A 19,738-nucleotide genomic window follows, 5' to 3' on the forward strand; every position below is an offset into this window, starting at 1 on the left:
CTATGTTAAAGATATTGAGGAAAAGAAAGTAATGGGATTCTATTGGTATTTCCATTCTGCCTTGAGGATAACTGGGGATGAATGATTAGTTGTATGCGGCAGCAGCCAGACTGAATAGGAGATGGGAATTAAAACATTGAATCTGGGCCCCAATGACTCACACCTATAATCCTAGCTATTCAGGAGGCTAAGATCTGAGGATTGTGATTCAAAGCCTGCTCAGGAAAAAAAGTCCATGAGACTCTCATCTCCAATTAACTACAAAAAAGCTGGAAGTGGCAAGTGGTAGAACATTAGCTTTGAGTAAAAAAGCTCAAGGACAGAACCTAGGCCCCAAGTTCAAGCCCCAAGACCAACACAAAAACAAAATAAGTAACTAACACTAAAATTGAGTAACAAGGTGAAAATCCGGTGAGATTAAAGATGAAATTTAATGGTAGGGTATGTCATAAACCATGTTATGACAAACCTATAAGTCCAATACTACAATCCTGCCAGCCTATGAGAAGGAGTTTTGAATCTTGATTGACTTTAATATAAGTTTGTAATCCACATATCCAAGATTAATTGATCTCTTACTTTATAAACAGGACCTTATTCTAATGAATTTGGGGTAGTGGGAAGTATAGTGGTGCTCAAAAAGCAGATGGACTTTCATTTGATCCCTGACATTATCATCTCCTAGCATTTCAAATAAGGGGGAAATATTGAACTTTTGAGCCATGGGGGCTTTGGGGTGATGATTACCAATGTCAGATGGTAGCTGAGGAGACTGAGTATACACCTAGATTTCCTAATGCTACATCAGCAACAAAGGAGAAAATTAGATGCAGATGCTAGGCAGCTCACTATGCATTTTGTTGTTGTTGTTATTGTTGTTAGCAGTGCGTTTCCTTTTTAAATTTTTTTTTCGCTAAGAGCAGGAAATAATTGGTAGTGCTTCCATTCGATCACTCTTATTAATTAGTATTGTTGGTAAGTTGAATTCACATCAGACAATTAGCCGTGACAATTAGCATTAAATGGGTTGTGAATTGTGCGAGGATTTCCAACCTTGACATCAATACAGACATGTAAGGAAAAACATGCAATACATCAGATTTCAGTGGCAACTTTTTGTTTTACAGAATGGTGTCTGTTTGCATGCTTGTATGCAAAATAGTCCTAGGATATTCTTTCAGGAGTTCTTTGCAAAATAATTAATTTTTACTGTGATGATCTTCTATGTTTCTTAAAATCACTGGGACCGTTATTTCTAGCTTACCTCAAATCATGATCTCTTCTACCCCCCTCCTCCACCTTCCAGTAGCTGGGTTTACAGATGTGAGCTGTTGTGCTTGGCTGGGACAATTTCACTGTATTTTTTTTGTATGTGTGCTTTTATTTTTTTCTATCTAAGTTAGTTTCAGATCTGAAAACATATTCTTTGGTACCATTATATATGTATATTTCCTTCAAGTGTTTCCAAAACACTATTCTGGTTGTTAGTAAGGACAGCATAGTGGAATATAGGGGTATTAGCAGGAATAAATATAAACTTAGACTTGCTCTGGCATGGTATTAATTCTGATGACACCAAACTGGGCCAAGTGGAATCTAGTAGTTTGGGTTAAAACATCTGAGATAATATATTTTATTTGAAAAGTGTAGAAATACTAAAAGCAGGTATGTTACTCTGGTGGTGCAGTAAGAAGGTACACATCTTTACCAGCACTTCTGATTATTTTGAAACAGCCATGTGTATCAGAATTTTGTTTCACATGAAAATGACATATGATGATATGCTTTTTTTGCCTTTTTGCATCTCCGTTTTCATCTTCATAAAGGTATAAAGTCATGTACTCACTCCTCTTTCTGCTCTCACTCTGCTGTCTGTAGACACCTGGGTCCCCTGTGATCTTGAACCAGTAGCAGCTGCCAGTCCCACCCCAGACAACAGCTCTTCACGAGGAAACCACAGCAAGCACCAGGGCAGCACCATGTTCTGCACAAAGCTCAAAGATCTCAAGATCACAGGCGAGTGTCCTTTCTCCCTGCTGGCCCCAGGTCAGGTTCCTCAGGAGTCCACAGAAAAGATGGCCGGAAGCTCAGAAAGCTGCAAGACAACTTTACCCATCTGCCAGGACATCCCTGAGAAGAGTGCACAGGGGAATCTGCCTCAAAGAAAGACCAGCCGGAGCAGAGTCTATCTTCACACACTGGCAGAGAGTATTTGCAAACTGATTTTCCCAGGGGTGAGTACCTGCCTTTTTGAGATATTTGTGACACTTTGTGATTGTAAACAACAAAATGCTTCTCTAAAGAAAATGCTTAGGAACACTTGCTTTCTCACTTCCAAGATTATAACAAGTACAGAATATTTTCTTGGAATACATGAAAGCATTTTTAAAAACTGTTATTCCATACATTGCGTTTAATCTTAAGATGAGAAATGCTATGAATTCTTTTTAAAATTATCTTGTGCTCTGAGAAACTACCTGACTTTGGACAGTGATGCTTCTTTATTAGCCTCAATCTCCTCTCTGTATTATGAAAATAGTAGTATCACCTTCCTCCTGGAGTTTCAATGAATCCTTGTAGGAGTATAAGTGCTCAGCAGTTTTTAGCTACTAAAGTTATCTTTTAGTGACTACTTTAAAGCTAAATATTCCTTGAGGAAAATGTATTTTCTGTCACTTTCTTTTTCCAGTTCTAAAGCACATCATATATTACTTGATAATTTTTTTTTTTTTTGGTCCAGTCATGGGGCATGAACTCTGGGCCTGGGCACTGTCCCTCAACTCTTTAGCTCAAGGCTAGCGCTCTACCACTTGAGCCATAGCACCACTTCCGGCTTTTTTATTTTCTGCTTATGTGGTGCTGAGGAATCAAACCCAGGGCCTCATGCATGCAAGGCAAGCGCTCTACCACTGAGCCACCTTCCCAGCCCTTGCTTGATAATTTTTGAAAGTGTGAAAATTTCCATTTTCCATCTGACTCTGTAAGACTGCTCAATTGTTTCTCGATCTGTTCACAGGCAGGATCCTGTGACTGCAGGTATCTCTGAGTTGTTAGCCCTGAACATTTGTTATTTTTCTGTGTGCTGTGTTAGATAATGTCATTTTGAAATCTATAGCACCTTCAGTTCATTAGAAGAACTCTGAGAACAGAGTAAATACCTTACTGGTGGATAGGACCGAGTTCTTATCTCATGCAAGGTTCAAAAGAAGAGCAATTGAAAATACTCATAAAGTCTTCTGTAAGTGTTCATAATATAAACTTATTTAATCTATAAGGTTAAGGCATTGACATAATCAAATTAGCTATCATAATAAGTTCATTTTTTGTTAGTATGAGGTTTGAATTCAGCAACTTTTGCTTCCTAGGTAGATGATCTACTGCTCAACAATGCCTCTTGGCCTTCTTCTTTCTCCTTCCCTCCCTCCTGCTCCTTCTCTTTTTCCTCCTCCTCCTCCTTCTTTACCTTCTCTTCCTTTTCTTCCTCCTCCTCCTCCTCCTTCTTTGTTCTCCTGTCTTCTCCTCCTCCTCCTCTCCTTCTCTCCTCGATATGTTTACTATATTCTTGGGTTAATCTGGAACTATGATTTTCCCATTTTATCCAGGATGATATGTGCCCATGTGCCCAACTATATGTTGTGAAGCAATCTCAACACTGCTTTTCCTGCATTGGCTTTGAACCATAATCCTCTTGATTTCAGCCAAGTAGCTAGCATTACAAATGTGAACTTCCATATCTGGCATATATTCACAATCTTTAATTTATGTGAGACAGTCCACCATATTTTGAAATGTGTGGAAGAATCCAGTCTCACTGTTTTTTAGAACTAAAAGGAATTTCAGAGAAATACTGCTTTATCACCAGGAAATTATAAAGAAATTCAATGATTTTACCAAAATCAAACAGCTGTCAATGGGGAAAAAATAGCCATGTTCAACCATGTAGGCTAGCATGGTGAGAAAAGAGGAGACACAAAGGAATGATAAAGTACAATTAGTAGGACGTTGAGGAAAATTGTAAGAGACAGAGATGAATAGACAGAGATGAATATGAGCAATGTCAGTGCTTTCTCTGAATCTTGCCATTACTGTGTCACCATTTTTATGTTACTTGATAAATTTTAAGTTGCTACAATACCAATCCTGTTCATGTTGGAATTGAGACAGCATAGAGTAGAGAAAACAAGACAGGAATTTAAAAACTGAGCTTCAAGCAAATACAGGAGTCTGATTTTTCACTCATCAACTTCCCTTAAGATTAAGGTGGACCCGTTGCAACAATGAGAAGTACAAGTTGTTATGTCGAAAATGAACTTTACAACTTTGGTGGGGGGGGGGGGGGGTGAATTGGGTGGGAGGGTGGAGGAAGGATGGGAAGGGATGGGAAGGGGAAACAAAGGAGGAGGCTACAATGCTTGATAAGAAATGTACTCATTATCTTGCCCATGTAATTGTAACCCCTCTGTACAGTATTTTCACAATAAAAAATAAATAAAAATTAAAAAAAAGATTAAGGGACCAACTTCATTTTAGGGGAAAATGAGGCAAGATAGACTAGGGAAAATTAGGTGAATGACAGCCAAGAATTTAGAATCAGTGTATTTAGAAACTTAACACTATCTTCTTTGTTTTATCCCTTGTGCTGCTTCATCACTTCAGTATTAGCACAAGGAAAAAAAAAGAGCAAGCTTTCTCCATCTGATCTTGCCTGCTGGTCCCAAACAATTAGTGTGCTCTAAAACCTGAGAAAGGACATCATAAAAAAGACACATATCCTGGAGAAGCAAATACTTGGAAAATGGCTCCTCTTGACACAAAGTGCTTATCTCAAAGAATAAACATTTGTGGCAGGATGCATTCTTTAACTCAAGGATAAACACCAGTTTTAAAATATATGGCAGAATGCATACTTTCCTAAAAGGGAAACAAATTGGTCATATATTTGAAGTGCTGGTCAATCTTTTACCAAGTGGTAAAAGTGTAACACCAAGAGTGATTAAGAGCAAAGATAAACACCTATCTGCATAACTTTAAATTAGATACCCAGCTTTCATCATATAAATATCCTCGATTTCAAAGAGCACCCATGCCCCTGTCTTTCTGCTTGTCTGTCTGTCTGCCTGTCTATCTGCTTGCTTACTCAGTCAATAAAGTTCTGCCATGTTTTCTTAGCATTGTGACTTGTCCAGAAATTCTTAACCAGTGATAGAAATCAAGGACCCTAACGGAAGAGTCCTTGCTTTTAAAGGGAAATTTCACAAACCCTCACCTTCATCGGGTGACAGAATCTCTTGATACAACTGCCTGACTTATTTGATGGTGTCTGTAAATGCACACTGAGTCTCTTTACTCGTATATATCATTTTTCCTTTAGAATTTCTGACTGAAGAATTTCAAATGATCTGACTTTGAGTTCACTAATTCTTCTGTTTGATGAAGTCAATTCTAAGGCTCATTGTTGACTTTTTAGTTCAGTTTAATTATTTTTCCACTGCAGAATTTTGGTTTGGGTCATTTTCATGATGGTATCCCTTTGCTGATATTCTCATTTTGTTCATATTTTTCTGACTTAATTTTCTCTCTGTGTTAACTTCTAGATTTAGTATCATTTTGGTAGAATTATTATTTTGAATCTGTTCTTTTTTTGTTGGTCCTGGGGTTTGAACTCTGGGCTTGGGCACTGTCCCAGAGCTCTTCAACTGAAGGCAAACACTCTACCTCTTGAGCCACAGTGCCACTTCCGGTTTTCTAGTGGTTTATTGGAGATCAGAGTCTCATGGACTTTTCTGCCTGGGCTGGCTTTGGACCGTGATCCTCAGATTTCAGCTTCCTGAGTAGCTAGGAGTATAGGCGTGAGCCACTGGCACCCAGCCATTGAATCTGTTCTTATATTACTCATAGATCCTCATTTTTCAGGGTTGTTTATTGGGGATTTATTTGTCCCTTTCATCCTGTCACATTTCCCTGATTCTTTGTGCTAATTTAGTTTGGCTGTATCTGAAGAAGTAGCCAGCTCTTCCAGTCTGTATGAGCTGGCATTGGGATTGGAAATGCTTTCACTAACTGGACTAGTTGGAGATTCTAGAAGCTCCAGAATCCTTTCATATGAGTGTGTGAATTCTTCTGCTTTTCTCTTCTGAAGAACTCACAGGGTATGTGTCTTTTCCTATTCTTCAAGAGAAATACAGGCTTTGAGAATAAGCTGTGTTGTTTCTTTACAGAGGTGTAGGCTTCAGGAACTCTACAAGATAGAAATACATTTAGCATTGACTTAAGGTCAATTGTCTATGATACTAAGTGTCCCAATACCGATGTATTTGAAAGGTATATTTATATAACTTCACCAACTGTCCAAATATCTACCAGACTTTTAGAGCTACCTCTATTGTTCAATGATTCTTTTTTGAATTGACAGGTTTAATGATTACCCTCTATTGATAAGAAGCTTAGCAATAAGATAAGAAGCTCCAAATACAATTGACATCAAGGTTTTTATTTTAGATAGTCAAATTTAACTCTCCAATTATGTTTTGTGGGGGTGGTGAGCATTTAAAATTGACTGTCTTTGAGAAAATTACAATGGGAGCTGTCACTCCAAAGAAGTGGAATACCTGAGATTTCAAAGGTCTCTTTGATCATCTAATGAAAACTTGTCATTTCATTTTGAAAAAGTAATTAAGACATGTGAAGTTGGATTACTGCTTAAAATAAGAAGGCATAATTGTAATAATGGAAACTTATGAATCTTATTAATAATTTGTGTCTCTTTTACTATGTAATATTGTTTGTTTGTTTTTTACAGGCCTTATTCCACCAAATCCTTTGAACTGCTCAGGCCTACTGTTTTCAAGTAGATTGCAGTAGAGTACTAGTCACAACTGTAGCAAATCAGAATCCATTTACTGAGTTGAAGCCTTTGAATCAGATAATGCGCCTCAAAACCAAAGTCCTACTGAAAGGAAATGAAAAGTCGTGGGCTTCCAGCAATTAGGAGAATAAAACACATAGTATTAAAACATATCTATATAAATTAAAATAGTCTCAGACTAGAAAAAATGAAGTGCTGTGAAAATGTGAAAATCCAACAAAACCAGTGGCTTACAAATTAACTATAACTAGAATCCAAAGGAAATTTCTAAACCATAAGAGCTGATATCTCCACAGTCCTATACTACAGAAGACCCAACATTTCAAATTAGAGTTGTCTGTTGCAATCTGACTTGATTTAACTGTTTTGTGGTTTTCAATGAGAGGAGGGCTAGGAACAAAGGGATAATATGCAATTAACTGAAATTAGTCTGAGCCTGTTGTTTCTTCCCAAGATTGAAAACTGCATAGAAAACCAGTCTCAGTTTCTAAAGGGTAGATCAATTACACTTTCCATTCTAAGAAAAATATTTTTGCTTCCTCATATGACATCTTCACAATAAACTTCGAAAATATTTATCTTCAAATAAATTTCTAAAAGAAAATGTCTAAAATATTTTTATTTCATTTCCAGTTTGAACAGCTGAACCTTGCACTCCAGAGAACATTGGCAAAACATAAAATAAAAGAAAGCAGGTATGTTAAACCATTTTAGTTGGGTGACTTCCCTTCCCCCCAATTTTGGTAACTACTATAGGTAAAACAAACAGCTAACAAAAAACAAGTCATGGGAGATCAGTTTCATTGACTTTTATCACTACATATTGGAATGACAGAAATGGAAATGAGTGTTATATCTGCTACTGATTTGAAAGTAAGTGCATTTACTTTTCATATTTTATGGAAGACTAAACTTGGGTTCATCAAAAACATTAGGGATTCTCTCAGTGTTTAGATGACAGAGCTGAATTCATTCAGAGTTTGAGTTCTGAAGCCAGCTTCTATACACTGCTGCTCTGCAGATTGCATCGACTGTTCTTAATTATTATTAATAGTAATGTATTCATGTTTATTATTTTTAAGTAGTTGCACAAAGGGGTTTCAATCTGACATGTCAGTCAAGTGATCAATGTCATCCCTTTCATCATTCTCTCCCATCTTTCCTAACCCCACTCATCACCTCAGTTTATCTTCTTCTATTTTCACCTATGTGCATTGATTTTTTTTGGTGGGGGGGCAAATTCAACCACCCTTCCTCTCTTCATTTATCTATACCTCCCCCTTGATCTCAAAGCCCCAATCCCCCAGCAACATATGCTCCAGCTTCCTGGTATTCATTTCATTATGTAAATTTGTTGTTTAAAGGGGTCACACCATTGGAATTCTCCCCTGCAGATACCATACTTTCATTATGTGTATGTATACACATGATCCTGTTTTTCCCTCCTAAGGTGTGAGGTGTAAACTACTCAACTGCTGACAAGGCATGAATTCCCCCAAATCAGGACTTATTTCTTGTCTGCAAATATTACCAGAATCCAAAAAAGAACCAGTAGGCACTCCGTTCTGACACCCATACTTCTATGTGGGGAGCTTTCAGCTACCTAGTCAGGAAAAGGGGGTGAGAAAGGTGGACTCTGAGGCTGTGGAAGAAGCTAATTCTTAGAGAAGCAGTCCAGTATTCTCATTGGTTGCATTGGTGAATATCAACTTTGTACTTTTACTTTTTACTACTTATTTTGTACTACTATTTTTTAGTGTTTTAAGATTTCCTCTAAAAATATTCCTAAAGAGATAGACGATGACTTTTATAAAGATCTGATGGTTAGTTTCTCAAATATAATTTGGCATCTTTACTGTTTGGAGGTGGGTAACTTGATTGGCTAATAACTAATAACTCAATTTCCTAAAATTGCAAAAAATAGTTAATTTGTAAATGATAGAATATATATTTGCATTCAAATCTGTGGACTAGAGCAGTAGAATATTGTACTTCATTACCACCATTTATGTATTTTATTTTGTTTTTTTCACATTGAATTTTATTTTATTTTTAAAATTATCTTCAAGTGTTGTATACAAAGGTTTCAATTGAACATGTCAGTTTGTGAGTACAGTACATCTTGATCAATGTCACCCTTTTCCTCATCTCCCCAGACAAATTGAGAAGAGAGACAGGGTTCGGAGTAATTAAGGAGAACAGTGTATTTTATAAATGTATTCATCTGGCTCCTATTCATGAGTAGATAATCTGTCCTGGGGATTATCTGTGCTGAATTTTCCTTGCTGACAAACTGGTCCCAGACTTGCAGGCAGTAGGACCAATCCAAGAAGGGGTCATGGCCAGAAGAAAGGAGTGTGAATTTAAGTCTGACAGAAGCTTTGCTTATAGGACTGATAGTAAAAGCCTTCCAGATCCCTCTGACCTTATTTTTCAGTTAGGCTGATAAGATAGCCACAAGTCACTCTTGCTCTGCTACTGGGCCTGCCTGCTTCTGTCCTTGGCTGCCAGTTCACTCAGCATTTATTCTCAGAGCTTTGTGTTCTGGAATGTTCTCCTAGCCACATACAGATATGCAGTAAGGATATTCTTGGGGGGGTGGGCAGGAGGGAACCTTTTACTACTTTCCTGATTTCTTAAAAAATGGATATACTGGTCATTTAGTATTATAGTGTGTGTGTGTGTGTATGTGTGTGTGTGTGTGAGAGAGAGAGAGAGAGAGAGAGAGAGAGAGGGAGACAGAGACAGAGACAGAGACAGAGAGACAGAGAGACTGAGAGTGCATTGCTTTGCTTGGATCTGAATATTACTTTATTTCTGTGCCTTTTCTTAGTTGGTTGGCAACTCAGCTACTACTTCTATTGTTTTCACCAACTGCTGAAAGCTTACAACCCACTACTTCTATTGTTTTCACCAACTGCTGAAAGCTTACAACCCCTCTGTATGCTGCAGATTATTTTCTGGGACTTGGAAAACAAACAAAAAACAATAATATCTAATATATTGAACACTGTCTTTGGCTAACAAATTGTCATCTTCCCTATCCATTTTCAACCTACCATGTTGCTTAGGGGAACAAATTTCAGTACCGCCTATCACATCTCTCCAGTATCTTCTGTTTGCTCAGATACATCCTTACCTTTATTGGAATCATTGTGTCATATTATTATGTGTGACATGGTGTGTGTGTATGTGTGTGTGTGTGTGTGACACAAGCAAGCATTTACTGATCACACACAAGTGCTCCTGCCTCCCTGTGTTTTCTTTTTTCTTTTTTTATTTATTTTGTACGGTTTTATTGCAAAAATGCCATACAGAGGGGTTATAGTTACATGAACAAGGTAATGAGTACATTTCCTATTGAACATTGTTGCCTCCTCCCTTGTATTCCCCCTACCATCCTTTCCTTCCCACCTCCACAACTACCCCCTGCCCAAAGTTTTAAAGTTCATTTTCTTTTTTTTTCTCAAAATGGCTTTTTTTTAAAAAAAAATTATCTTTAAGTAGTTGTACAAAGAAGTTCCAATTCTACAAAACAGTATATGAGTACAAAGTGTCTTACAACATTGTCACGCATCTCTCTTAACCCATCCCTTCTCTCACTTTTTTTCTTTAATTGAGATTAGGTGATTACATAAATTTCACATATTTCACAGTATTGTGGAATAGTGATACTTAGAGTCACAAATACATTTTAACGTTCACAAGGTAAATTGTCATTATCCTGGTCTATACAGAATCCTATGAGCTTTGACAATACAAGTTATTTTTTCCACATCTCCCTGTGTTTTCTTTTCTTTTCTTTTCTTTTCTTTGAGTCCAGTCATGGAGTCTGAACTCTGGGCCTGGGCACTGTCCCTCAGCTCTTCAGCTCAAGGCAAGTGCTCCACCACTTGAGCCACAGCGCCACTTCTGGCTTTTTTTTTTTTCTTCTGCTTATGTGGTGCTGAGGAATCAAACCCAGGGCCTCAGGCATGCAAGGCAAGAACTCTACCACTGAGCCACCTTCCCAGCCCCTCTCCCTGTGTTTTCTGAAGGCAAAGGGGAGAAACTTAGTTTGCTCTACACTCTGTGTTGCTTAAAACAACATACTCAGCTCTGCTTTTTCTCCTACTATAGTTGTTAAGTTACCCACGTAGTGTGAAGAAGTTTGCTCTTCAAAAAGAATAGAACTTGCTTAAATGAAAGGGAAAAAATTCTAAAAATGTATTCATATCAATAAATATCTCACAAAGGATTTAAGGATCTCTGAGATCCAAACTGGATAAAATATCATTTAGTTATTTTCAACCCACTCAACTCACAGAACATATATATGCCTTGTGTTTTAAAAAATTATAAGCAGTATGTCTTTATGTGATAAAACAGTATGTTGATCAATTTCCTTCCTGAAAATAGTTTCTTTTGAAATATAACATGCATCACATATTACTGAAATGTTGAAAATGTACATGAATCTTTCCTATGAGAATGGCTTATTAGTGGCAAATCACATAAATAAGAGAACATTGGATGCCTTTTAATAGACTTGAATAGTTGGACAAATTTGGTAATTATCAGTCATCATGATGAGAAATTTTCATAAAAATTAGGCAAAGTTGAGTCTTCAACTTGTTCATTTGAAATGATTGAAACCTGTCAATTAAAACATATTGTATCCTGTTACCAATATCCAAGATATGAGAACAAGCTCAGACTTTGGCTATTAATTTTTTATACAAAACTCAGGATAAAAGCTGAAGGCAATGATATCTGAGATGTAAATATAAAGTCCTAAGCTTTTATGAGAGCAAAAACTACTCTATTTGTTTTAGGGAAAAACAGCGTGTTTTTAATTTGATCATGTAAGTTAAATTACATTATGCAGGGTTTTTTCTCTTAGTTGGATGATTGGAAAACCCTTAGGATTTGAGGATATATTGCCATACTTTTTTTTGTTTCTTCAAAAATAATTTTGGTGCTGGAAATGGAACCCTGTGCTCCTACCAGTGAAATAAGTACTTTAAAACTAAGGTATCTCATCTCCCCAGCCTCACCAACCTTTTGAGCAGCTCACTCTCCTATTTCTGTCCAGAAGAGGTTTGCTTCAGTACAGGCTTGAGTAAAGTAGACATCAAAGGCAAATGTGACTTTCTAATAATGACTATACATCGCTTTATATCTACTGGATGTTTTCAACATTGTTTTGGACTGAATAAATCATTTTATCTTTCTCTTATAATTGCTGGTCAAAATTTTCTTCTACAAAACTATCCAACAGCAGGGCTGTATATTAATCTGAACTTTTATATTGATCTGAATTTTTAACATTCCTTATCAGTTTATAATGAAAAATATTGGATTATTTCCAGGAAACCCTTGGAGAGAGAAGACTTTGAAAAAACAATTGCCGAACAAGCAATTGCAGCAGGTAATCAAATTTTTAAGTATGTGCGGTTAGAAAATATAACCCATGCCTGTAGAACTAATATTCTCCAAAAATATTCATATTTACTTCTAAGTGACTGCCAGTATGAAGTATTCAACATATGTGTTATGTTAATGTAAAGAGTAACTGTATTTTTATACTACATGTTTTTGTGTGAGCTCAAACATTTCCTCTTTGAATCGTTGTTTATTTGCTAAGAAGTAGATAAGCCTGAGTGGGAATCTGACTAACAGACATTCACAGGCTTTGGTGCTGAGCCTAAATGTCGCTCATTCAGACATGAAAAATTCTGCTCAACAAGATAAAAGAAGGTTTTGAAAGGTTGAAGACAACCATGGGAACATGGTTAGCAGTGTTCTCACATTAATAATTACCCTGAGAGAAAAAAAATAGATGAGAAACTTTGCTGTGCTCACTCGTTAAATGCCTGGGTACCTGGACCAAAGCACTCCATCCTTTTGAAAGTACTCATTGCTCAGAATTAAAACAAATCAAGTGTTTTGGGCTCCTTTCTCTAATCTGAGCCGTGCAGGAAGCTGAGATCTAAGGATTGTGCTTTTACACTAGCCTTGGCAAGAAAGTTTGGAGACCCTTATCATGAATTAACCACCAAAATGCCAGAAGTAGAGCTGTGGCTCAAGTGGTAGAATATCATCCTTGAGGTAAGGGACAGTGTCCAGGACCCTGAGATGAAGCCCAAGTATTAGCACAAGAAAAATTATTATAACAGTAACAATGGCTAATTTACATTGAGATACTATTAAATCTCCATATATTATAATATTATCCTTGAGGATTGTATTATTTTCCCATATATTATAGTGAAACATGTGTGTATCCAGAGTGTAAAGAATAAAAGAAGTTTGGAGTCAAGAGCAGTAGCAGTAGCAGTAGTAGTTTATTTAGGCCAGCCCTGGGGAGGGGGGTAACAATGTTTCACAAGGAATGTACTCATTACCTTACTTAGGTAACTAACCCTCTGACATCACCCTTACAATAAAATCAAATTAACTTTTTAAAAAGAAAGAAATGTGTTATATTCAACCATCTTTTAAAATTAATTGTGAGGTTTGCTAGATAGATGCTGGTAGGTAATGCTTATATTACTAGCTACTCAGGAGTTTGAGACCCTGGGATCACATACTCAGGAGTCTGAGACCCAGTGAATCATGGTTCAAAGCTAGCCTGAGCAGAAATGTTACTAATCAGCAAAAACAGCTGGATGTGTGGCTCAAGTAGTACAAGCCAGCCACTAAGGAGAAAGCCAAATTAGAATGAGATGTCCTGACTTCAAGCCCTTATACTGATCTATACACACACAAAAAAGTAACTACTTGAGGCCTTTTACTATGTTGATAAGTTAAATATATTGGTATTGGATTTGGGTTGGAACTGTTCTTATAATAAATAATGAGTCTCAATACTAAGTCTCAATTGAGAATAGGTGAACAGCACAGTGCTCCCAGCTGACATGTTTGACTTGACTGAAGTGTGCTCTACCTTCCAGGGGTTCCAGTGGAAATCCTCAAAGCATCTCTGGGAGAAGAGTTATTCAAGCTGTGTTATGAGGAAGACCAGCATATTCTGGGTGTAGTAGGTGGTACCCTGAAAGACTTTCTGAACAGCTTCAGCACCCTTCTGAAGCAGAGCAGCCACTGCCAAGATGCAGAGAAGATGGGCAGGCTAGAAGATGCCTCTATCCTCTGCCTGGATAAAGATCATGAGTTCTTAAATGTTTACTATTTCTTCCCCAAAAGGATCACATCCCTCATTCTCCCAGGCATCATTAAGGCTGCTGCCCATATATTGTATGAAAGTGAAGTGGACGTGTCCCTCATGCCTCCATGCTTCCGAAGCGACTGCACAGAATTTGTCAATCAGCCCTATTTGCTGTACTCTGTTCATGTGAAAAGCATCAAGCCATCCTTGTCTCCAGGCAAACCCCAGTCCTCACTGGTGATTCCCACATCACTCTTCTGCAAGACATTCCCATTCCACTTCATGTTTGACCGAGACCTGACCATCCTTCAACTTGGGAATGGCATCAGAAGGCTACTCAACAAGAGGGACTTGCAAGGGAAGCCAAGCTTTGAAGAATACTTTGATATTCTGACTCCCAGAATCAATCAAACCTTTAGTGGGATCATGACAATGTTGAATATGCAGTTTGTCATACGAGTGAGAAGATGGGATAACTCTGTGAAGAAATCTTCCAGGGTAAGGAAAGTAGAACGTTATCTCTAATGTAAGATAAGTCACTCCTTAGCTAAGGACCTGAAATCAATTGTAAAAATATATGTATGAATCACGTCAAATTCTTTGATATTTAAAACTACTCTAAAAGGGGTGATTCTGATCAAGATACACTGCACTCATAAATTGACATGTTGAATTAAAACTCCTTTGTACAACTACTTACAGATAATTTATAATAACTATAATAATAGTAAACCAACTCTAAAATATTTTTTAGACTGGGATAGACTTAAAACAAAATCATTCTAGTATTTGTTTGCTTATTTATTTAGATGATTACTTCACAAATGTTTAGTGAAGGCAGTTGCCTTTTTAAAATTATAATGAGTTATAACTACATTAGATAATTGTTTATATTAAAACTTCTCAATTATTTTCAAATAGCTTACTTTGAATAATAAAAAGTATTGCTTTGCAATAAACAAGCAGAACTTCATGTGGAAGAAAATAACTAAGTAGAATTTTAATCAGTATTGATTGCTATAGAATGGGAGTTATGAGCAGGTTGGTATTTCATGATAGAGAATTTTGGTAATCATTCAGTGTTAGGATAGAATATTCACTAGTACACTACTATATTGAAAACAAAGCTAAGGGAGAAGGAAAAAGCGCAGTTTGTTTTAAGAAAGAAGATGGAAATAGCCTAGTAGAGCATGATAGTGAATCCCAGCCACTCAGAAGCCAGAGATATGAGGCTCACAGCCCAAGGCCTTTTGGATGACAACATGAGAGCCTATGGAGAAAGAACATCTATAAAGCAATATAACAGGGGTGTGGCTTAATGGTACAATGGTAGCCTAGCAAGCTCAATACCCTGAGTTCAATTCATAACTCCCTCCCAAAAAATGAGAACTTCATTATTACTTTATTACAAAAATTTTCTATTCTAAGTGAAAGATGTTCATTGTAGCAAAACTGCCAAAAGCATTAGCTTTCACAACTACTTCTGTCATTAATGATGCATATTAATCCCCCTTTAATCCTGGTTTGTTTTTCTGTTCCCATTTTGGGGCTAGCTATTGTCTATGTGTGTAAGGCAAAACTGATATAGGGACAAGGCGTCTCCAGCTAAGGCTCAGAGAAGCCAATCTGTGGGCCACTCAGCACAAAGAAATAATAAGTAAAAATAAAAAATAAAACAATCTCTGAAGTTTGACAAAGATCTATATACATTTTTAGAGGCTATACAGAATGCCATTTTCTTTCTTTTTAAAAAATTGTTATTGTAAAGGTGATGTACCAGAGGGGTTACAGTTATTTAAGTGAGGTAATAAATGCATTTCTTTTTGAACAGTGTTACCTTTTTACTCACTATCTCCCAGTTTTTCCCTTCTACTCCTCCCCACCATATATTGTATCCTTCATTTTCAACACAATGTCTAGTAAGTATCACTGCTGCTTTTTTTCAACCTTTGTCCCAGGATTTCTGTGCTCCCCCACCCTTTACTATCCACAAAACTTAGAAACAAGATAAAAAATACAGAAAAAAACAAAAACAGAGACAAAGGGAAAACAAAAACAAAATAAAATCTTGTTCAACCACTCTGAACACTTCTGGGCATTTATTCAATAGACCACAAACATGGCCACACTAAACCCACCAGCACAACTATGTTCATTGCAGCATTGTTTACCATAACCAAGACATGGTATCAGCCTAGATATCCCTCAGTGGATGAATGGATCAAGGAAATATACATGCAATGGAATTCTACTCCTCCATCATAAAGAATGATATGGTACCATTCATCAGGAAAAGGAAAGACTTGGAAAACATTAAATGAAGGAAGCCAGACCCAAAGAAACATAGGTTGCATGGTTTCCCTCATTGGTTGTAACTAGAATGCACTTATAAGTCTAGAATGTTTACTTATAAGTCTATAACTAAACACACTGGATGGTACAAAACAAAAAAATACACTTATACACGATAAATTATACAGCACTTTAGATATCACACAGTGTGACCAAAGGAGGATATTCTTAGAAGCCAATCACAAAGACTCAATAGCTATGTGCATATGATCATACAAAATGATGTTTATAGAAATGAACAAGAAATTTAGACAAGAAGATTTTGGTTATTTTACCTTTTGGTTTTTGTTTTCTGTTTTTATTTTCTCCTTTTGTTGCTGTTTTTTTCTGTACCTCTTGTCTTAGATATAAGTTTGTCTGTTTTGTCTGTTTTTGGTCATAGAAATAGTGAAACAAAGGTGAAGAAATGAAGCAGTGATACTAGACACTATGTTGAAAGTGAACACTACAACTTGTTGGGGGCTTGGGAGAGAGAAACTGGAAGAAAATGAAGGAAGAAGGGACATTGTTCAAAACTAAATGTACATTACCTGACCTATGTAACTGTAACCCCTCTGTACATCACCTTTATAATAACAATAAAAATGGACTCCATTTCTTGGAGTCCATTTCCATAAATATTATTTTATATGATCATATGCACATAGCTATTGTGCCTTTGTAACAGGATGCCATTTTCAAAGTCCTGCTCTACTTTAACCAGTCTCCTGAATTGGGCTTTTTCTTCCCCAAATTGGTTTAAATACATGTTTCACATTCAGTTTCATTGTTGTTCAGCTGCTTAGATAGTGCTCTGCTTTAGCCACACCCCTACTCTGCTTTTATCTTTGGATATAGAGTTTCATGGACTTCAGTCCTCTGGATTTCAGCCTTCTGAATAGCTAGGATTACATGCATGAAAAATGGGCACTCAGCCATGGTTACTTTTGCTTCATGGCTGTAATGAATACATATATGCACACTGTTCTCACAGCTGCCAGTAAATCTTCTCCTCATCTGGATGAGAACTTGAAGCCTCATGGCTGTCAAGCCCCCTGGTTACATCTCTCTGGATTGTTCATTTGTTGACTAGATGCTTAAGCTGAAATAGAAATAAACACAAGACCTCTCTAGACAAGGCTCTGTGAAGTCCATTGTAAAATGACTTCTGAAAGACAGCTTTATGGGCCTCAGCACAAAGAAACAAGACAAAAACAAAACAACAACACCAAAAACACAAATAAAAAAACTTTCTACAGGTACTTTTTACTTTTTACTTCCTACATATGCCAGGGGAGAAGAAGGGAAAATAGAGGGCACGAAAAGAAAAGAGAGAATAGCAAGGAGGGCAGAAGATTAAGGAGGAAAGAAGGAGACTGGGAGAAACTATGGGAGGGAAGGAAGGAACAAAAGGAAAGAGAAGAAGGACAAAAAGGAAGAAAGGGAGAGGAGAAAGAAAGATAAAGAAATAGAGAAGCAGAGAGATAAGGAAGGAAGGAAAAGAGAAGAAGGGGAGAACCCCATTTTTTCCCCTGAGACTTAATAACTATCAAACATGTCTAGTATGAAGTGACAGGACAGGAAAGAAGGTAGGAAGGAAGGAAGGAAAGAAGGAGGGAAGGAAGGAAGGAAGGAAGGAGAAAAAGTAAAAGAAAGTGAAAGAAAAAAGGAAGGAAACTAGGTGTTGGTGTCTCATATTTGTTATCCTAGCTACTCAGGAATCTGAGCTCTGAGGATAATAGTTCTAAGCCAGTCTGAGAAGGAAAGTCCATGAGATTCTTATTTCTAAGTAATTACTCATTTCCAATTAATCCAAAATGCCAGAAGTGGGGCAGTGGCTCAACTGGTAGAGTACTAACCTTGAGTAAAAAAGGTCAAGGACAGTACTAGGACCCACAGATTGCTATGAGTAACCCTTGAAGCAAGATGTTTGCATTCATTATAATAATAATTTCTGTGTAATGTCTGTTCTAATATATTCTTTAAATGGCTGCATGCATATTGGAACTCATAGCAAACTAAAACAGTTAAACAACAACAACAACAACACAAGCACAAAGGGCTGCTGTATCTAACTCCTCCCATCTGAGAAAGGTGTTGGGAACTTGCAAAATCCACAGCAATTGGTTTTCCTTTGCTTTACAGGTTATGGATCTCAAAGGCCAAATGATTTACATTGTTGAATCCAGTGCCATTTTGTTCTTGGGGTCACCCTGTGTGGACAGATTAGAAGATTTCACAGGACGCGGCCTCTACCTGTCTGACATCCCAATTCATAATGCATTAAGAGATGTGGTCTTGATAGGTGAACAAGCTCGAGCTCAAGATGGCTTGAAGAAGAGGCTGGGGAAACTGAAGGCAACTCTTGAACATGCCCACCAAGCCCTGGAAGAGGAGAAGAAAAAGACAGTCGATCTGCTGTGTTCCATCTTTCCCTGTGAGGTGGCTCAACAGCTGTGGCAAGGACAAGTTGTGCAAGCCAAGAAGTTCAATAATGTCACCATGCTTTTCTCGGACATCGTGGGGTTCACTGCCATCTGTTCTCAGTGCTCGCCACTGCAAGTCATCACCATGCTCAATGAGCTGTACACTCGCTTTGATCAGCAGTGTGGAGAGCTGGATGTCTACAAGGTAGGGGAGGACAGCGCAATGACAATTTTATAGGTAAAAGTCACTGGGAAAAAAGTGCTATGCTCTGACCCTGCATTGCAATGCAAATGCAAAGCTTTCTCTGCTGGGTTACTCTGACTATATCCGGGGAACAGTCATTGTGTACTAATTATGTGGGTGTTCTCCAGCCAGAAATAGCTCTGAATCTGCTCTGAAACAGAGCTAATTGTTTCAGGAAAGGACTATCCCATTATCTTCTCAAAGAATAGGAGAGAATGGAGGGAGAATAGGCTGAATAAAAGAACCAGGAAAACATGGTGTTTAACAGTCAATGGACCAACCATTTCACTGTGGTAACTGAGCTGGATTATTATGCAAGAGTATTTCAATGAAGTCCTTTATTCTTTGAACATATAAAAATAAAGAATTAGAATCAACCCAGATGCCCCCTCAGTAGATGAATGGATCAAGAAAATGTGGTATATATACACAATGGAATTCTATGCCTCCATCAGGAAGAATGACATTGCCCCATTTGTTAGGAAATGGAAAAACTTGGAAAAAATTATATTAAGTGAAGTAAGCCAGGCCCAAAGAAACATAGGTCCCATGGTTTCCCTTATTTGCAACAAGTAGTATATGTCTGAGTCAAGCAGAAAAGGTCAGAAAAGTTGATGTTAGGGAAATGAACCCTAAGATATGTATTCAAATGTTTGTTTTTCATGCGATTGTTTCTAACATATTTATAAGATTATTTCTTTGTTGCTTTGTATGCCCCTCCCCCA

General features: G+C 37.3%; 1 protein-coding gene across 1 annotated transcript in view; it reads left to right on the forward strand.

The window, feature by feature from the left end:
* Positions 1-19,738, forward strand: part of Gucy1a1 (guanylate cyclase 1 soluble subunit alpha 1) — a 71,814-nt gene that overhangs the window by 36,244 nt on the left and 15,832 nt on the right. The window contains exons 3-7 of the mRNA XM_042668470.1: positions 1,879-2,234; positions 7,499-7,560; positions 12,217-12,275; positions 13,801-14,510; positions 18,489-18,974. Of these exons, the coding sequence (XP_042524404.1) occupies positions 1,980-2,234; positions 7,499-7,560; positions 12,217-12,275; positions 13,801-14,510; positions 18,489-18,974 (1,572 nt within the window). The 5' untranslated portion in view covers positions 1,879-1,979. The remainder of the gene's footprint in view (positions 1-1,878; positions 2,235-7,498; positions 7,561-12,216; positions 12,276-13,800; positions 14,511-18,488; positions 18,975-19,738) is intronic.

The sequence above is a fragment of the Dipodomys spectabilis genome, unplaced genomic scaffold, assembly GCF_019054845.1.
Source record: "Dipodomys spectabilis isolate Male_0828 unplaced genomic scaffold, ASM1905484v1 ptg000436l, whole genome shotgun sequence".
NCBI lineage: Eukaryota > Metazoa > Chordata > Mammalia > Rodentia > Heteromyidae > Dipodomys > Dipodomys spectabilis.